This window comes from Dermochelys coriacea, chromosome 2, assembly GCF_009764565.3.
Source record: "Dermochelys coriacea isolate rDerCor1 chromosome 2, rDerCor1.pri.v4, whole genome shotgun sequence".
In the NCBI taxonomy this organism is placed as follows: Eukaryota; Metazoa; Chordata; order Testudines; family Dermochelyidae; genus Dermochelys; species Dermochelys coriacea.
The window spans coordinates 256,589,282-256,602,868 of NC_050069.1; the positions used below are offsets into that span (position 1 = coordinate 256,589,282).

Sequence of the window (13,587 nt, forward strand, 5' to 3'; positions counted from 1 at the left end):
CATGAGCAGTTCTAACTAGCAGCCAAGGGTAATATCTCTTGTGCTTTATAGTGAGACTTAGAGCTCAATTTGTTTAGTTTATCAATAAGGTGGCAGAGTTAGTTTGTTAACTTTTAGTTTTGATGATAAATGCTTAAAACAAAATCAAAAGACATTTTCATCGAGTTCAATTTCCTCACTAAGAAAAAATCAAGGGGTTATAGATTTTGTTAATTTTTATATTGTGGAAAACAAAGGTGGGTGGTGTCAGACAGTGACAGCAGTGTTGAGGTTCAAAAAGTTAAAGCTTTATTTTTGTGACAAGCTTAATTCAAAAGTCTAAATCACAGAATTTTGCCCGTAGTCTTCAATTCCCACAGCTAAGGAGGCTTGAGCAAAAAAAACCAAACCCGGGCCTCTTGTTACAGGTGTTTGGAATGTATAGTTATTTGTTACTAGCAGATAACTCTGGATTTTGAAAGCTCTCCATATTGGAATGTATGTCCTTATTGCGATACAAAACGTTGAGCTGCCCAGAGCAGACTTTAGAGAGGCCCATGCAATGTTTATCTTGACCTTTTCTGAACAGATGTGGTGATCGGTGCCTGTAAAAAGTTACTGGCACTGCAAGTGCACGTAATGCTACACTGGACGTGACAGGCAATGACTCGGTTTCACTACTCCAGTACTCTAATCTGGTACGCTGTCATCGCAGGACTGTCCACGCATCATGTGCAAGTCAGAATCATGCTTGAACTTCTTCTGTCTGGCAAGGGGAAAATACACAGACTGGTTTTTTTTTTATAGTCACTTAAATTGCATGACATCTGAGCCTTGACAAATAGATCAAACCGTTTACAGTTGACAAAAAGAGATCCTGAACCATAACCTGTCAGGTACATTGTGGATATGGTTGCCTTTGGTTTGCTTTGAAAATCTGATGCAAAAGTATGCATTGCATATGGAAGGAATTGCCTTTTGGAGCCTATTGACTTGAGTTCTGCTTTTTTTAAGGCATTATCTGCCTCAGCTGCAACTTGTAAATTGCTGTCAAACGTGTCAGTGCAGTGTATCAAGGGTACCTTTATTTCCATTTGCAAATAAACCTGATGGATACACAAGGAAAACATAACTTGCAATAGTGTTCCTGCTGGTTTTCTTTGCCCACGACAGTCTAATTTCATTATCTTTTTTGGGGTGAATGCATCTTTAATGAGTCTGTTAAACTGTCCCAATACAAATGAATGAATTTTGCTGCTTCAAGCTAGAAAAAACAGCGCAATAGCACAATGTGAGGGAGCAGACACAAACGCAGTGGGCTCATATTGTTGCTTGTCCAGACTTTAAAAGCGCTCACTTTTGCCTATTGGTATATTAAAATGTACCACAAATTCATTGATGATGCAGAATGCATCTGTTTTTATTGCATGATCAATGGCTGCATGAGAAAAGATGCACAATACATGGAATGTTTCAGAATAGCAGCCATGTTAGTCTGTATTCGCAAAAAGAAAAGGCGTACTTGTGGCATCTTAGAGACTAACAAATTTATTTGAGCATAAGATTTCGTGGGCTACAGCCCACTTCATCGGATGCATAGAATGGAACATATAGTAAGAAGATAGATAGATAAATAGATATACAGAGAACATGAAAAAGTGGAGTAAGAGGCTAATTAAGATGAGCTATTGTATGCAGAAGGTGTGAATACATTTCTTTCAAGTCCTTTACTAAACACTGCCTGTGCATCATGTAGTCAATGTTGACTGACATGTTTTTTTCCTACATTTGTCTGTACTCTTGCAGCACATCTTGAACCCAAATCAAAATGCCCCTTGCATTGCACTGAAGAACAATAGAGGATTTCAGCAAATAGTATTTGATTGACATATTTTGTCATTGTTGAATGCTGCAAGGACATTCATTGATGGCTGTCTAGAAAGCTCTGGGGTTTCATCGTTTACTAAACAACTTCTCATCATTCAAAAAAGCCTTAATTACAGCTTGGTGGCAAGCAAAAAAAAATTCAGGGGGGTGTGTGTGTGTGTGTGTGTGTGTGTGTGTGTGTGTGTGTGTGCGTGCATGCGCGTGTGTGCGTGCTCCCCTCCCCCCCAGCTGACGATGATCTGGGCAAGTGTGCGCTGCTGGTACATGCTTCTGAAACAGAGCTAATAAAAGTTCAAACCATGGACAGCATTCGTTGGAATCACCTCAAAGCACAATACATGTATCAGATTGTGCGGCAAATATACAGCTTTTTTTCTTCCTCTTGTCTCATTCTTTCCATACAGGCTTCTATTGTAGTCTGGCCTACCATTGCTTGGCTTTATTTTAATTTCCAGTGTTTGATGATAGATTTGCCTTTCTAGAGACTTCTGTTCTACAGACTTTGCAGCACAAACTATCTTTTTCTCCCTCTCCAGACTTTCACTGTTTTTGAATTTGTCAGGGTATTTACTAGGATTTTTTTTATGACCCGTTACTGCCATAAGCAGACTTGCCCCCCCCTTATTGTACTAGTGCAGTTGAGTCCCTGCCATATATGTAATTGCATTCATGCTCTTCTTGAAACTGACCCCAAAGGACTATTGTATTTAATCCTTCAGATCTCACTGTTTGGTGGCCACTGTAACCTTTTGCTACATGATCACTTGTTCCCCCTGAGTGATCCTGGCCCAGCTGGATGGCCGTGTTCCCCTGAAGGTGTCCTGATCCTACTGGGATGATAATGAGCTCCTTGCTGCAGGAGATGCCACTCTGCTACTGAATGGCTCCTACCCAGGGATAGTGTGGGAGCTATCAGCTGGTGAAGGAGCAGGAGTGAGTTAAGGACAGTGGAGTTGCAGAGGGCTCTCTGTGCTGCTGCAGGGCTCATGATAACCAATCCCTGCAGATGCAAGGGAGTGGGGAGAAAGGGGATGAAGGCTGTGGTCCTGGCAGGGCAGACTAGAGACCCCCAGTCAGGCCTGTGACGAGGAGGAGAATGAGCCCTAGCATAGGCCATTTATCAGCAGGATGGACTTCACTGTGGTCAAGGGCTCATCGTCCTATTATCCATGCAGTCCTGGCCAGGGGTCTTTCTATTGAGCCCCTTCAGGATCGTAGCTCCTCCCCTTTCATCATGATGGTCACTTCAGCCCTCAAAATAGGTGAGTTACAGGTGCTTAGGGTGGACCCACCATATGTTACCTTCCACAAAGATTTGCACTTGACCATATCAAAAGTTTCTTCCCTAGGTTACTTCTGTTTTCCACCTAACTTAAATGATATCCTTACTAGTATTCTTTCCTAAGCCCCATTCCTGCCAAAGGGAAGGGAGACTTCACACTTCTATTCAGGCAGAAAGAGAGGTCTCTAAGGACATCCAAGTCACTCAGCCTCAGTTTATTTGCCATTTTCAGAGAGACTGAAGAGACAAGCTTACGTCATCCCAAAGAGTATCAAAATTGTTTTCAAATTATTCAAGCGGTTAGTATCTAGCTCATCGGTTCCCAAACTGGGGGGCGTGAAGAAATTCCAAGGGGAGCACAAGGCTGCGAAATTTTCATAATGGGGAAAAAAAAATCAACGTAAAATTTATTTAATAGACCAACAGACAATAAATTATACATATTATGTGTATATATAATAACTGTTCATAAAATTGTCCAAATACAGGCCTGTATTTAACTACTTGTTTTTGATTATGAATATAAGTAGACAAAAATAAAGGTATAACAAAGTACAATAATAAAAATATAACTATAAATAGAAGTATATAACTGTTTTCAAATTTCAAAGCACGAAATGCAAATATTTTTTACTTTTTTGCTTTTCGACGTGTAAGAGTGCCGTTTTGGTTGGTGGGGAGGCCGAAGAACAATGTAGAAAGCAATGGAACTTTTTAAAACTTCCTAGCTCGCTCGCAAGACTGTTTGAGACTGTTCTATCGTGGGAGTGGTTACCTCCACCACTCACCACACAAGACCAGCTCATGATGGTGTCGGGAATGCTATTCATGATGGATACCATTACGGCAAACCTGGTGGCTGAACTTTGACTTTGTCCTCAGCCATAACTATTTCAGATTTGGAGACCACTTATACCTTCAAGTCAGTGGGACTGCTATGGGTACCCGCATGGCCCCACAGTATGCCAACTCTTTTATGGCTGACTTAGAACAACGCTTCCTCAGCTTTCATCCCCTTACGCCCGTAGTCTACTTGTGCTAAATTAATGACCTCTTCATCATCTGGACCCATAGGAAGGAGGCCCTTGAGGAATTCCACCAAGATTTCAACAATTTCCACCCCACCATCAACCTCATCCTGGACCAATTCACACAAGAGGTCCGCTTTCTAGACACCAGAGTGCTAATAAGCGATAGTCGCGTAACCACCACCCTATACCGGAAACCTACTGACCTCTATCCTTACCTACATACCTCCAGCTTTCATCCAGACCACATCACACGTTCCATTATCTACAGCCAGGCTCTAAGATACAAATGCATTTGCTCCGATCCCTCAGACCAAGACAAACATCTACAGGATCTCTATCAAGCATTCTTAAAACTACAATACCCACCTGGTGAAGTGAAGAAACAGATTGACCGAGCGAAATGGGTACCCAGAAGTCAATTACCACAAGACAGGCCCAACAAATAAAGAAACAGAACGCCACTAGCCATCACCTTCAGCTCCCAACTAAAACCTCTTCAGTGCATCATCAAGGATCTACAACCTATCTTGAAGGACAATCCCTCAAGACCTTGGGGAACAGGCCAGTCCTCGCTTACAGACAGCCCCCCAACCTGAAGCAAATACTTACCAGTAACTACACACCATGCAACAAAAACACCAACCCAGGAACCAAACCTTGCAACAAACCCCAGTGCCAACTCTGTCCACATATCTAATGAAGAGACACCGTCGTAGGACCCAACCACATCAGCCACACCATCAGCTCATTCACCTGCATATCTACCAATGTGATATATGCCAGCAGTGCTCCTCTGCCATGTACATTGGCCAAACCGGACAGTCTCTACGCAAAAGAATAAATGGACACACATCTGACATCAGGAATCATGACATTCAAAAACCAGTAGGAGAACACTTCAATCTCCCTGGTCACTCCGATAACAGACCTAAAAGTGGCAATTCTTCAACCAAAAAAACTTCAAAAATAGACTCAAACATGAAACTGCAGAACTGGAATGAATTTGCAAACCGGACACCATCAGATTAGGCGTGAATAAAGACTGAGAGTGGTTGGGTCATTACAAAACCTGAACCTAACTTCCCCCATACTAATTTCCCCCCATTTGTTACTCACCTTCTGTCAACTGTCTGAAATGGGCCATTCTCATTACCACTTCAAAAGTTATTTTTGCTCCCTTGGATCCTGCTGTCAATTGAACTCTCTTGTTAGACTGACCTCACACTCAGTAAGGCAACCCACATCTTTACATGTATTTAAACCTGCTCCTGAATTTTCCAGTCCGTGCATCTGATGAAATGGGTTCTAGCCTATGAAAGCTTATGCCTAAAGAAATTTGTTAGCATCCAAGACAGGGGTTCTCAAACTGGGGGTTGGGATCCCTCGGGGGTCACATGGTTATTACATGGGGGATCACGAGCTATCAGCCTCCACCCCAAACCCCGCTTTGTCTCCAGCATTTTATAATGGTGTCAAATATATTAAAAAGTGTTTTTAATGTATGGGGGGGTCGCACTCAGAGGCTTGCTGTGTGAAATGGTCACCAGTAAAAAAAAAGATTGAGAGCCACTGCTCTAAGGTGCCACAAGTACTCCTCGTTGTTTTTGCTGATACACACTAACATGGCTACCATTCTGAAACCTGTCAGATTAACTTGCGTCTGTTGTTCACGAATCAGGAAAATTATTTTTATAGGGTTTTTTTATTAGTATATTATGGCTATGATTAAGAAAAGGAAGTACGATGAAGACTACATTAAGTATGGCTTCATCATGGGGGGGAAAAATGGGATTGATTATCCTCAATGCGTAGTATGCCACGCAGTTCTCAGCAATGATGCCTGAGACCTACTCATCTTGAGCGATACTTGATAAAGAACTACAGCGCTTAGAAAGACAAACCAAAAGAGTTCTTTGCTGTTAAACTTCAAAATTAAAACGCATGATGCTGGACACTACTGGAGGCTTTTCATCAAGCGTCGGCCAAAGTGGTAGAAGCATCTTATGAACTGTCATTGCTCATCGCTAAAGCCAAGAAAGCGCACATAACAGGGAAAAACTCTTGTGAAGCCTTGCTTGTTGAAAGCAGCTGGTATTGTGCTTGGTGCTGAAAGCAAGAAGAAAAAAATGACATGGCGAAAAATCTAAAACTTCAAGTCATGGAGTCAGTGAAAGCTTCTCCTTTTTTCACAATTCAGTGCGATGATACCACTGATGTAGCACAATGCTGTCAGTTGCTCGTCTACGTTTGATTCATTAACAATGGAACCGTGAAAGAACTGTGGTGTTTTGTTTTTTTTTAAGGAATTGATCACATCAAAGGCTTCTAATATTATCTAAACGGTTTCTGACTTTTTTGAAGAAAATGGACTTTCATGGGAAAAACTGGTTGGTGTATGCACAGACGGTGCTCCAGCAATGCTTGACTCTCGCTCTGGATTTGTGACATTAGTGAAAGGAAGAAAAAATCCAGCTGTAACCACGACTCATTGCTTCATACATGGACAAGCTTTGGCTGCTAAAACCTTTCCAGGTGACCTACGTGACTCGTTGAATTTGGCCATCAAAGTTGTCAATTTTGTGAAGAACAGCGCTTTAAATACAAAACTTTTTGCAGCTCTTTGCTTGGATTTGGGAGCGGATCAAAAAATTTTTTTTCACAAGCAAGTATGATGGCTTTCCAAAGGAAACGTGCTTTCGAGATTATTCAAACTGAAAGACGAAGTAGAAATTTTCCTCAAGCAACAGAAAAAAAGTTATCATGCATTTACGGACCAAACATTTCAACTTTCACTGGCATATCTTGTGGACATTTTTTTGAATCTTTGAACAATCTCAGTTTGAAGCTGCAAGGAAACAACTCTGCAAACATTCCGACACACCATGATGCCATCAAAGCGTTTACGGAAAAAATCAAGCTTTGGAAATGTCGAACGCAAGCTCAGACACCCAATTTTTCGTCTTTTCCAACATTTTCATCACTTGCTGAAAATGAAGGTTTCCAAGAAGTTTGTAAAGGATGTGAAGAACAAAATTGTTTCATCTGGACTACCTTGCTGACAAAAATTCATCTATTTTCCAGATAACTTTTCTGCCAACCCCATTCATAAATTAGCATGTAATCCATTCTGGCAACGAATCGACATCAACGTTGAAGCATTGCAAGAACAAGGACTTGAAATAAGATTCAAGTGCAAAAGATGTTTTTGAAAACTTAAGCCTGGAGGAATTTTGGATAAAATATTTCCCAATTTACCCGAAAGTTGGAGAAGCAGCGCTACATACTCTTCTGTTTTCGTCGACATATCTCTGTGAAAAAAGCTTTTCAAGTTTTAGTCATAATGAAAACAAAACAAACTATTTGTGTTGCACACTTCTTCATCTTTCAAACCTAGAATTTCCCAACTCGTGAAGAAAATGCAGCATTATCCTTCATATTAAATTCGTTTTTGTTTATGCTATTTATTCTAAACTATTTTTATTTTTTCTTGACACAAATTTATTTGTGCTTATTTTAAATTTTATGAATTGAATTTGTCTAAAAGGGGGGTTGGATGATGATGGTAAAGGAGAGGTGGGGGGGTATGAGGGTTTTTCAAAAATTAAAAAGGGGGAGTGATGCCAAAAAGTTTGGGAACCAATGATCTAGCTAGATTCGAATCTCTCTACTAGAGTGCAGGCCGATTCTGTGGCTTCTTTCGGAAGTGTTCCCATCTCTGAAATATTTAGAGCAACTATCTGGGGACTGGTATGTATGGTTGCAAAATAGTTCCCTTGTAGAAGCACCGAAGTCAGGTGGGCACTTTGGCAGAGCTTTCTTGCAATTATTATATAGATAAGCTTTGAGCACCCACCTCCCTTGCTTTCAAGTCCAGTTCATTGCTTTCAAGTCACCAAGAGTGGAACACATGGACAATCACTTGAAGAAAAAGGTTACCTTACAGTAACTGTGGTTCCTTACAGTAACTGTGGTTCTTCAAGATATGTTTATATATTTCATGACACCACCCTTTTTCCAGAATTCCGGTGTTGGACTCCATTTTAGCAGAAAAGAAGGGTAGGTTGTGGAATACATATGGACAACACATCTTGAAGAACCAAGTCATATGGTATTCATTTTAATTGGTTGCTTATGGCACTAACCACCAGCTAAAGAGATGACCTGTGGCTGTGTACCAAAGTAGCTGAAGACTTGCACAGGACACTTAAAAGCTGCTAACTGGCTAGTGACACCAGAAATCTCTCCAGTCCATCAGAGTATCCTACTACCTGCAGAACATATCTTTGCTGGATCTACCAATCAAGCATTCCCTCCAGGATAGAGGAGCTAAAGGTTAGCTCAGACAATTTCAGGATTTGATGGACAGATCACAACAGTCTTGATGAAGATCCTCTCCAATACATAAAAAAGACTTAATGTACTAGCCTGTTTAATGCAGTCAAACACCTGGAACAAGCCTATGATTCCAGGAAGACCCCAGGCTAACCCTGAAGAGCCATTATCTGCATGGACTATTAGTCTTCTCTACAAGCACTGAGACGTCTGAAATAGTGTGTCAAAAGTTAATGATCTAGGAGCCTAACTTTTTTTCTTTAAACTTCAAAAGTCTGCTTTGATTAACTATATAGTGCTCCATACTTGCATACACTCCTAATATTCCAGAGGGAAATTCTATCCAATCTTACATTTGGCCATTATCCCTGTGTAACATTCTCTAGAGCACTGAGCAAGAATAATTATCAAATGGTTCTCATCACACATTTTGTTTTTTGCATTTGCAAGGTTTTGGGAGGAGTAGTGTGGAACACAACTATTGAGTTTTTTGGTTCTTCCTATCTGTTTTCTCTTTGGTACCCTTTCTGAGGGAGCAGAGGGAAATAATTCAAATAGATTTTTGTAATACAGGTGAACGTTAAATTTTAGCATTGTCTTCTATTCTTGGAAATCTTAACTGTCATTTTTAAATGTGCATCTACCTAGTTATTATATATGCTCAGTATTTCTTGGCCAAGATGGTCATACTGACAGTGCTGTTGTAGGCAAAATTTTCAGTTACATTAGAAAAGCAGGATGGTCTTTCCATCCTCATTTTCAAAAGTAGCTATTCCAGATAAGAGCTAAATTTTTGCAGATGCCCTTAACTGATCAATGTCCTACTGACCTGTTCCTGCAGTTGACCAACTCTTCTCTAAAACCAAGCATGTTGGCTTTGTCTGTGCAGTTCCTGGCTCTTTTCAGTTTTGAATGGCTTCAGGAATACCACTTCAGTATGCTATCCTATACAGCAAAGAGAACTATTCAACAGTGTGTCATACTGAGCCGCATGAAGGTTCATCTGATTTCCAAGCCTACAGCATATATGTATGTCTAACCTACGTAATACTACGTTTGAGCATCCCATCTGAAAACACTGAAGTATTCCAGGTGTGTATTAGTATAACTCTGCTTCATCTTCTTTTGGATGCAATCTCAGTTGAGCTATTTCTACTCCTTTGAGTGGTCACTTAAAATACTGCTTGCTGTATATAATATCGTTTCATGTTAAATGTGTGAGTTGAAGATCTATTTTATTCTTAGGTTGGTTGTTGTAGGACATAATGCTTTATTTAGCCTGAACTCTTCTTTAGAAATTCCCATATGACTTCCGGGATGATACCGTAGCTTATTTGTATAGCTTGAGTAAACTGGTGTGACTTCCTGGAAGTAGTAAGGAGACGGCTATAGCTGAGCTGCATACAGGCTTATTTTGCCTCACAAACAGCAAGCTTATGGTGGATACAGGCTATTTCTTAACTGGAAGGCCCTGAAGTGACACACCTCTTGTAGCATCTCTTCTTTTGGCTCAAATGTAGTCTCTTTTTGAGAAATTAGGTTTTGACAACACTAGATCTAATGGCTTAAAATGGCATTATGACAACAAGTGCTCTGTTCCTTCCTTTTAGCTAAGATCTTGCCTTCTGGTTGTTAATTGGACCTGAGACCCCTTTTCAGAATACCACATTCTACTGAAACAATTTTGATAGCACTGAAACTAGTCAAGTTAATACTGGGGAAACTGGGTCAAGAGCCTCGTAGCCCACTTCTGTGAGTCTCCAGTCTGAATTCATTCTTCACCAATCACTTCTGGATTTTGTTCTCTAGTTTGTAGGAAGACTTGGGAAAACATGCATATAAACTGATGTTTAGACAGCAAAGTATAATTTATGGCATAGTCTTTAAAACTGTTTTTTAGTCTCAGTCACAAACAACTTTTTTCCTGTAAACTCTTCTTTAAAAAATGAACCTTATAAGCCTGTTAATCTTCGTATTGTCTACCAGTTAATGTTCTTGAATCTTGCTCTCACCATTGTAATGAAAATGTACCCAATGCCAAGGGATTACTGAGTATTACCCAATAGATTAGTTTCTAGTTTAACCTAAAGATTTATTTTGTCGACTGTTCACTGTTGGGAAGTGTCTTTCCCCAATACACTAACATAGGTTACAGAGGAGCAAAAAAAATCTATTGTCCAGGTCCAAAAATATCTAACACAAGCAAGCTTTGTAGGATTATGTTGTAGTGTATTGGTAAACATATGATAAAATAGGATCTGGCAAATTCCTGCATGTAGGGGAGTCACTGCAATGGAAATGGTGCTGTAAGTTCAACAGTGCTTCCAAATGCTTGCTTCACAATAGTAAAATGATGGCAATCTCTCTGCTTAAAAGTACTGTCTAAATCACACAGATTGCATGATGGTGAAACAAAACATCATGTAGAGTCTGTAACCAGATGACCAAGCTTCCCAGGAAATGCTACATCTTGTAAGCACACTGCACTGCTCGAACACCTGGTTCTGGTAGGGTTGAGGTGATAAACTTGGGCCTGGGGATGGGAGAACATATGCTGTGCCTTTCTGAAACAGCCCTTATCAAATCAGGCAACATCCAGTAATCTCTGAAAAGAAGCGTGTTGTGGTGTATGGAAATTAATACTAGGGAAAATATTGCTCAGAATACTGAGAGCTTGAGAATCCTGGTTAATATGAGCAGTTAGCAAAATCCCTCCTGAGAGCAGACAAGTTCCCTTAGCCTCTAGTTAAGATGTAACTGGACAAAACAAGTCCAATCTTCAGTTGTTGCCCAAGTTTCAGCTTAAATTATGGCTATGTGAATCACTTCATTTTAATTTACTCTGACAAAATTCAGCTTTTGAAGTCACCTGTCTAATGGTGGATTTGCAAGGCTTTAATTTGCAAAGACCTAAGATCAAGATGCCCCTCCCATGTAAGAGTTGATGACTGTTTTAATACTTAAACTGTGTAAGAATCAGTATTTCCTTTATAGCTTTAGGTAGGATTAGCCGTTGAATGGGGAAATAGACCCTTGAACTTTGTCTTGGCCTGTGAAAAGACTTTATCTTACGTTTTTAAGTAGACTTGATAAATATATATACTGTTAGGTTTAAATAAAAAAATTAACCCCTAATTGGTGCAGTTTTCTCTCAGCTCTTTAGTGTGATACTAGAACTCATCTAACACTTGAGGGAAGTAGGTGCAGCACCGAAGGTGAACCGGGCCCTCTCATAGTTGTTGCATGCCATTCGCTGCCAATTATGAATGCTGTCCTCCAACTTCTGTGGAAGACTTACAGGGAACAAGGAGTGATTGGGACAGATTGTCAAATGGTTCTCTAACTTCTGTAGTGCAGAAACTCTTTGTATATTGCTTGTCAATGACTTATTGTAGCGGCCAACAGTGATTCACCCCTGCCAGAGGCCTAGTCTGGCTCATTTGTCTTCCTACAACATGGACTTTTTTGCAGTGCATCCTGGAACCTATTTATCTGTGAAATTGGTTGGCCAGTTCTCCTTTCCAGCTCTTTGAAGTAGGACATACTGGGGTGCACTGCCCCTCATTGTGCTTTGAATGCTTGTCTTCTCAAGGTGGAAGCACACAACTATGGTTGTGATGACAGAAAAGTTGCTGGGTAGACACAAATTGAATTATTTGCTACTGAGTTTTACAGCTTCACCATGACTTTTAAAACTAGCTAAATGTGAGCAGGGTCTTAAATGTATTTTTCTTAGTCTTTGTCATACTTTTGAGATGAATAGGGCAGGTCATGCTTCTCACTGATTTCAAACTGTTTTCAGAATTGGGTAGACATTCTTGCATCAGTTTAACAGTATAATTTTGCAGAACCATAAGGACTGGACATACAACTGTTTTTAAATTACAGGCCCCTGGATTAATCATGAAATGTGTGGAGACAGGTTGTTCCTAATCCAGGTTAATGGGATGTGAAATTCTAAGTTTCTCACTGATATGACTTGAAAGACAAATCTGGGTCCTAATGTAGTCATAACTTTTTTTTCTGATGAGGGCAGAGGGTTAAATGCCTCTTAGAGTGAAGCAATTAAGAGGGTTTTAACTATAGTATAGTGGGTTTTATTCTTTAAACTACTACAGATTGGATGAATGCATTTTAATAAAAATGCAATAAACTGATTTGGCAGAGCCATTCTCTAGTGTTCCAAACTGGTAAATGTAACTCTTCACCACTCCCAATACTGTATAGGTGATAGAATGCCTGCATAGGTGAGGTGAATGACTTTGCCTTAAACTTTTGTGTGGAACACAGTCTTTAATCCTGATACTGCAATGATTTTCATTATTGCCATTATTTAGCATCTTGCTCTCTTCCCTTTTTTTCTTAATGTAAAGTTCCTGTTTTCTCTTGCATAGCTCTTGTCTTTATAATTAAGTATGAAAATGCCACCTTGTCTTGTGGGTGCTTACATCTTAGTACATGTTAATCAACACCACTTGGAACAGAAATTGGTTTCCTATACTATAAACTGGAGTGGGTGCTCTGACTATGCTAGGAAACAGAACCCTTGCTGAAAACTGCTTGTCAGACCTGTCTGTGCTAATTCTTGCATTATTTTTGGTACTGATTGAGAATTGGCTATTGAACTGGTACTTTTGGTAACAAGGTTCAGTAGTCAATTGTAGCCAGGGTTTAAGCCACCGCAGGCTTGTATGCTTATTTCATAAAACACATTAAACTTTGATTATTGTAATATCACTTTGTACCTGGTAGACTCTCACTCTAAATGGCTTAATTAACTCATTGGAAAATAGGTTTCAGAGTAGCAGCCGTGTTAGTCTGTATTCGCAAAAAAGAAAAGGAGTACTTGTGGCACCTTAGAGACTAACAAATTTATTTGAGCATAAGCTTTCGTGAGCTACAGCTCATTTCATCGGATGCATACATTGAACATTGGAAAATGTTTCTGTACAGTGGCATTTAAATTTGGATTTAAATGAATATTTTTTTGCTTCCTCTGTAGGGAAATCTTCATTGACTATTCAGTTTGTGGAAGGCCAGTTTGTTGATTCGTATGATCCAACCATAGAAAACAGT

The 13,587-nt window shown here is 39.9% G+C and overlaps 1 protein-coding gene across 4 annotated transcripts in view; it reads left to right on the forward strand.

The window, feature by feature from the left end:
- Positions 1-13,587, forward strand: part of RHEB (Ras homolog, mTORC1 binding) — a 61,479-nt gene that overhangs the window by 10,637 nt on the left and 37,255 nt on the right. For all 4 annotated transcript variants that reach the window (XR_006279492.1, XM_038391048.2, XM_038391047.1 and 1 more), the window contains exon 2: positions 13,514-13,585. Coding sequence is in view for 3 of the 4 variants with exons in the window: in XM_038391048.2 (XP_038246976.1) it covers positions 13,514-13,585 (72 nt within the window). In the remaining variant the exon portion in view is untranslated. The remainder of the gene's footprint in view (positions 1-13,513; positions 13,586-13,587) is intronic.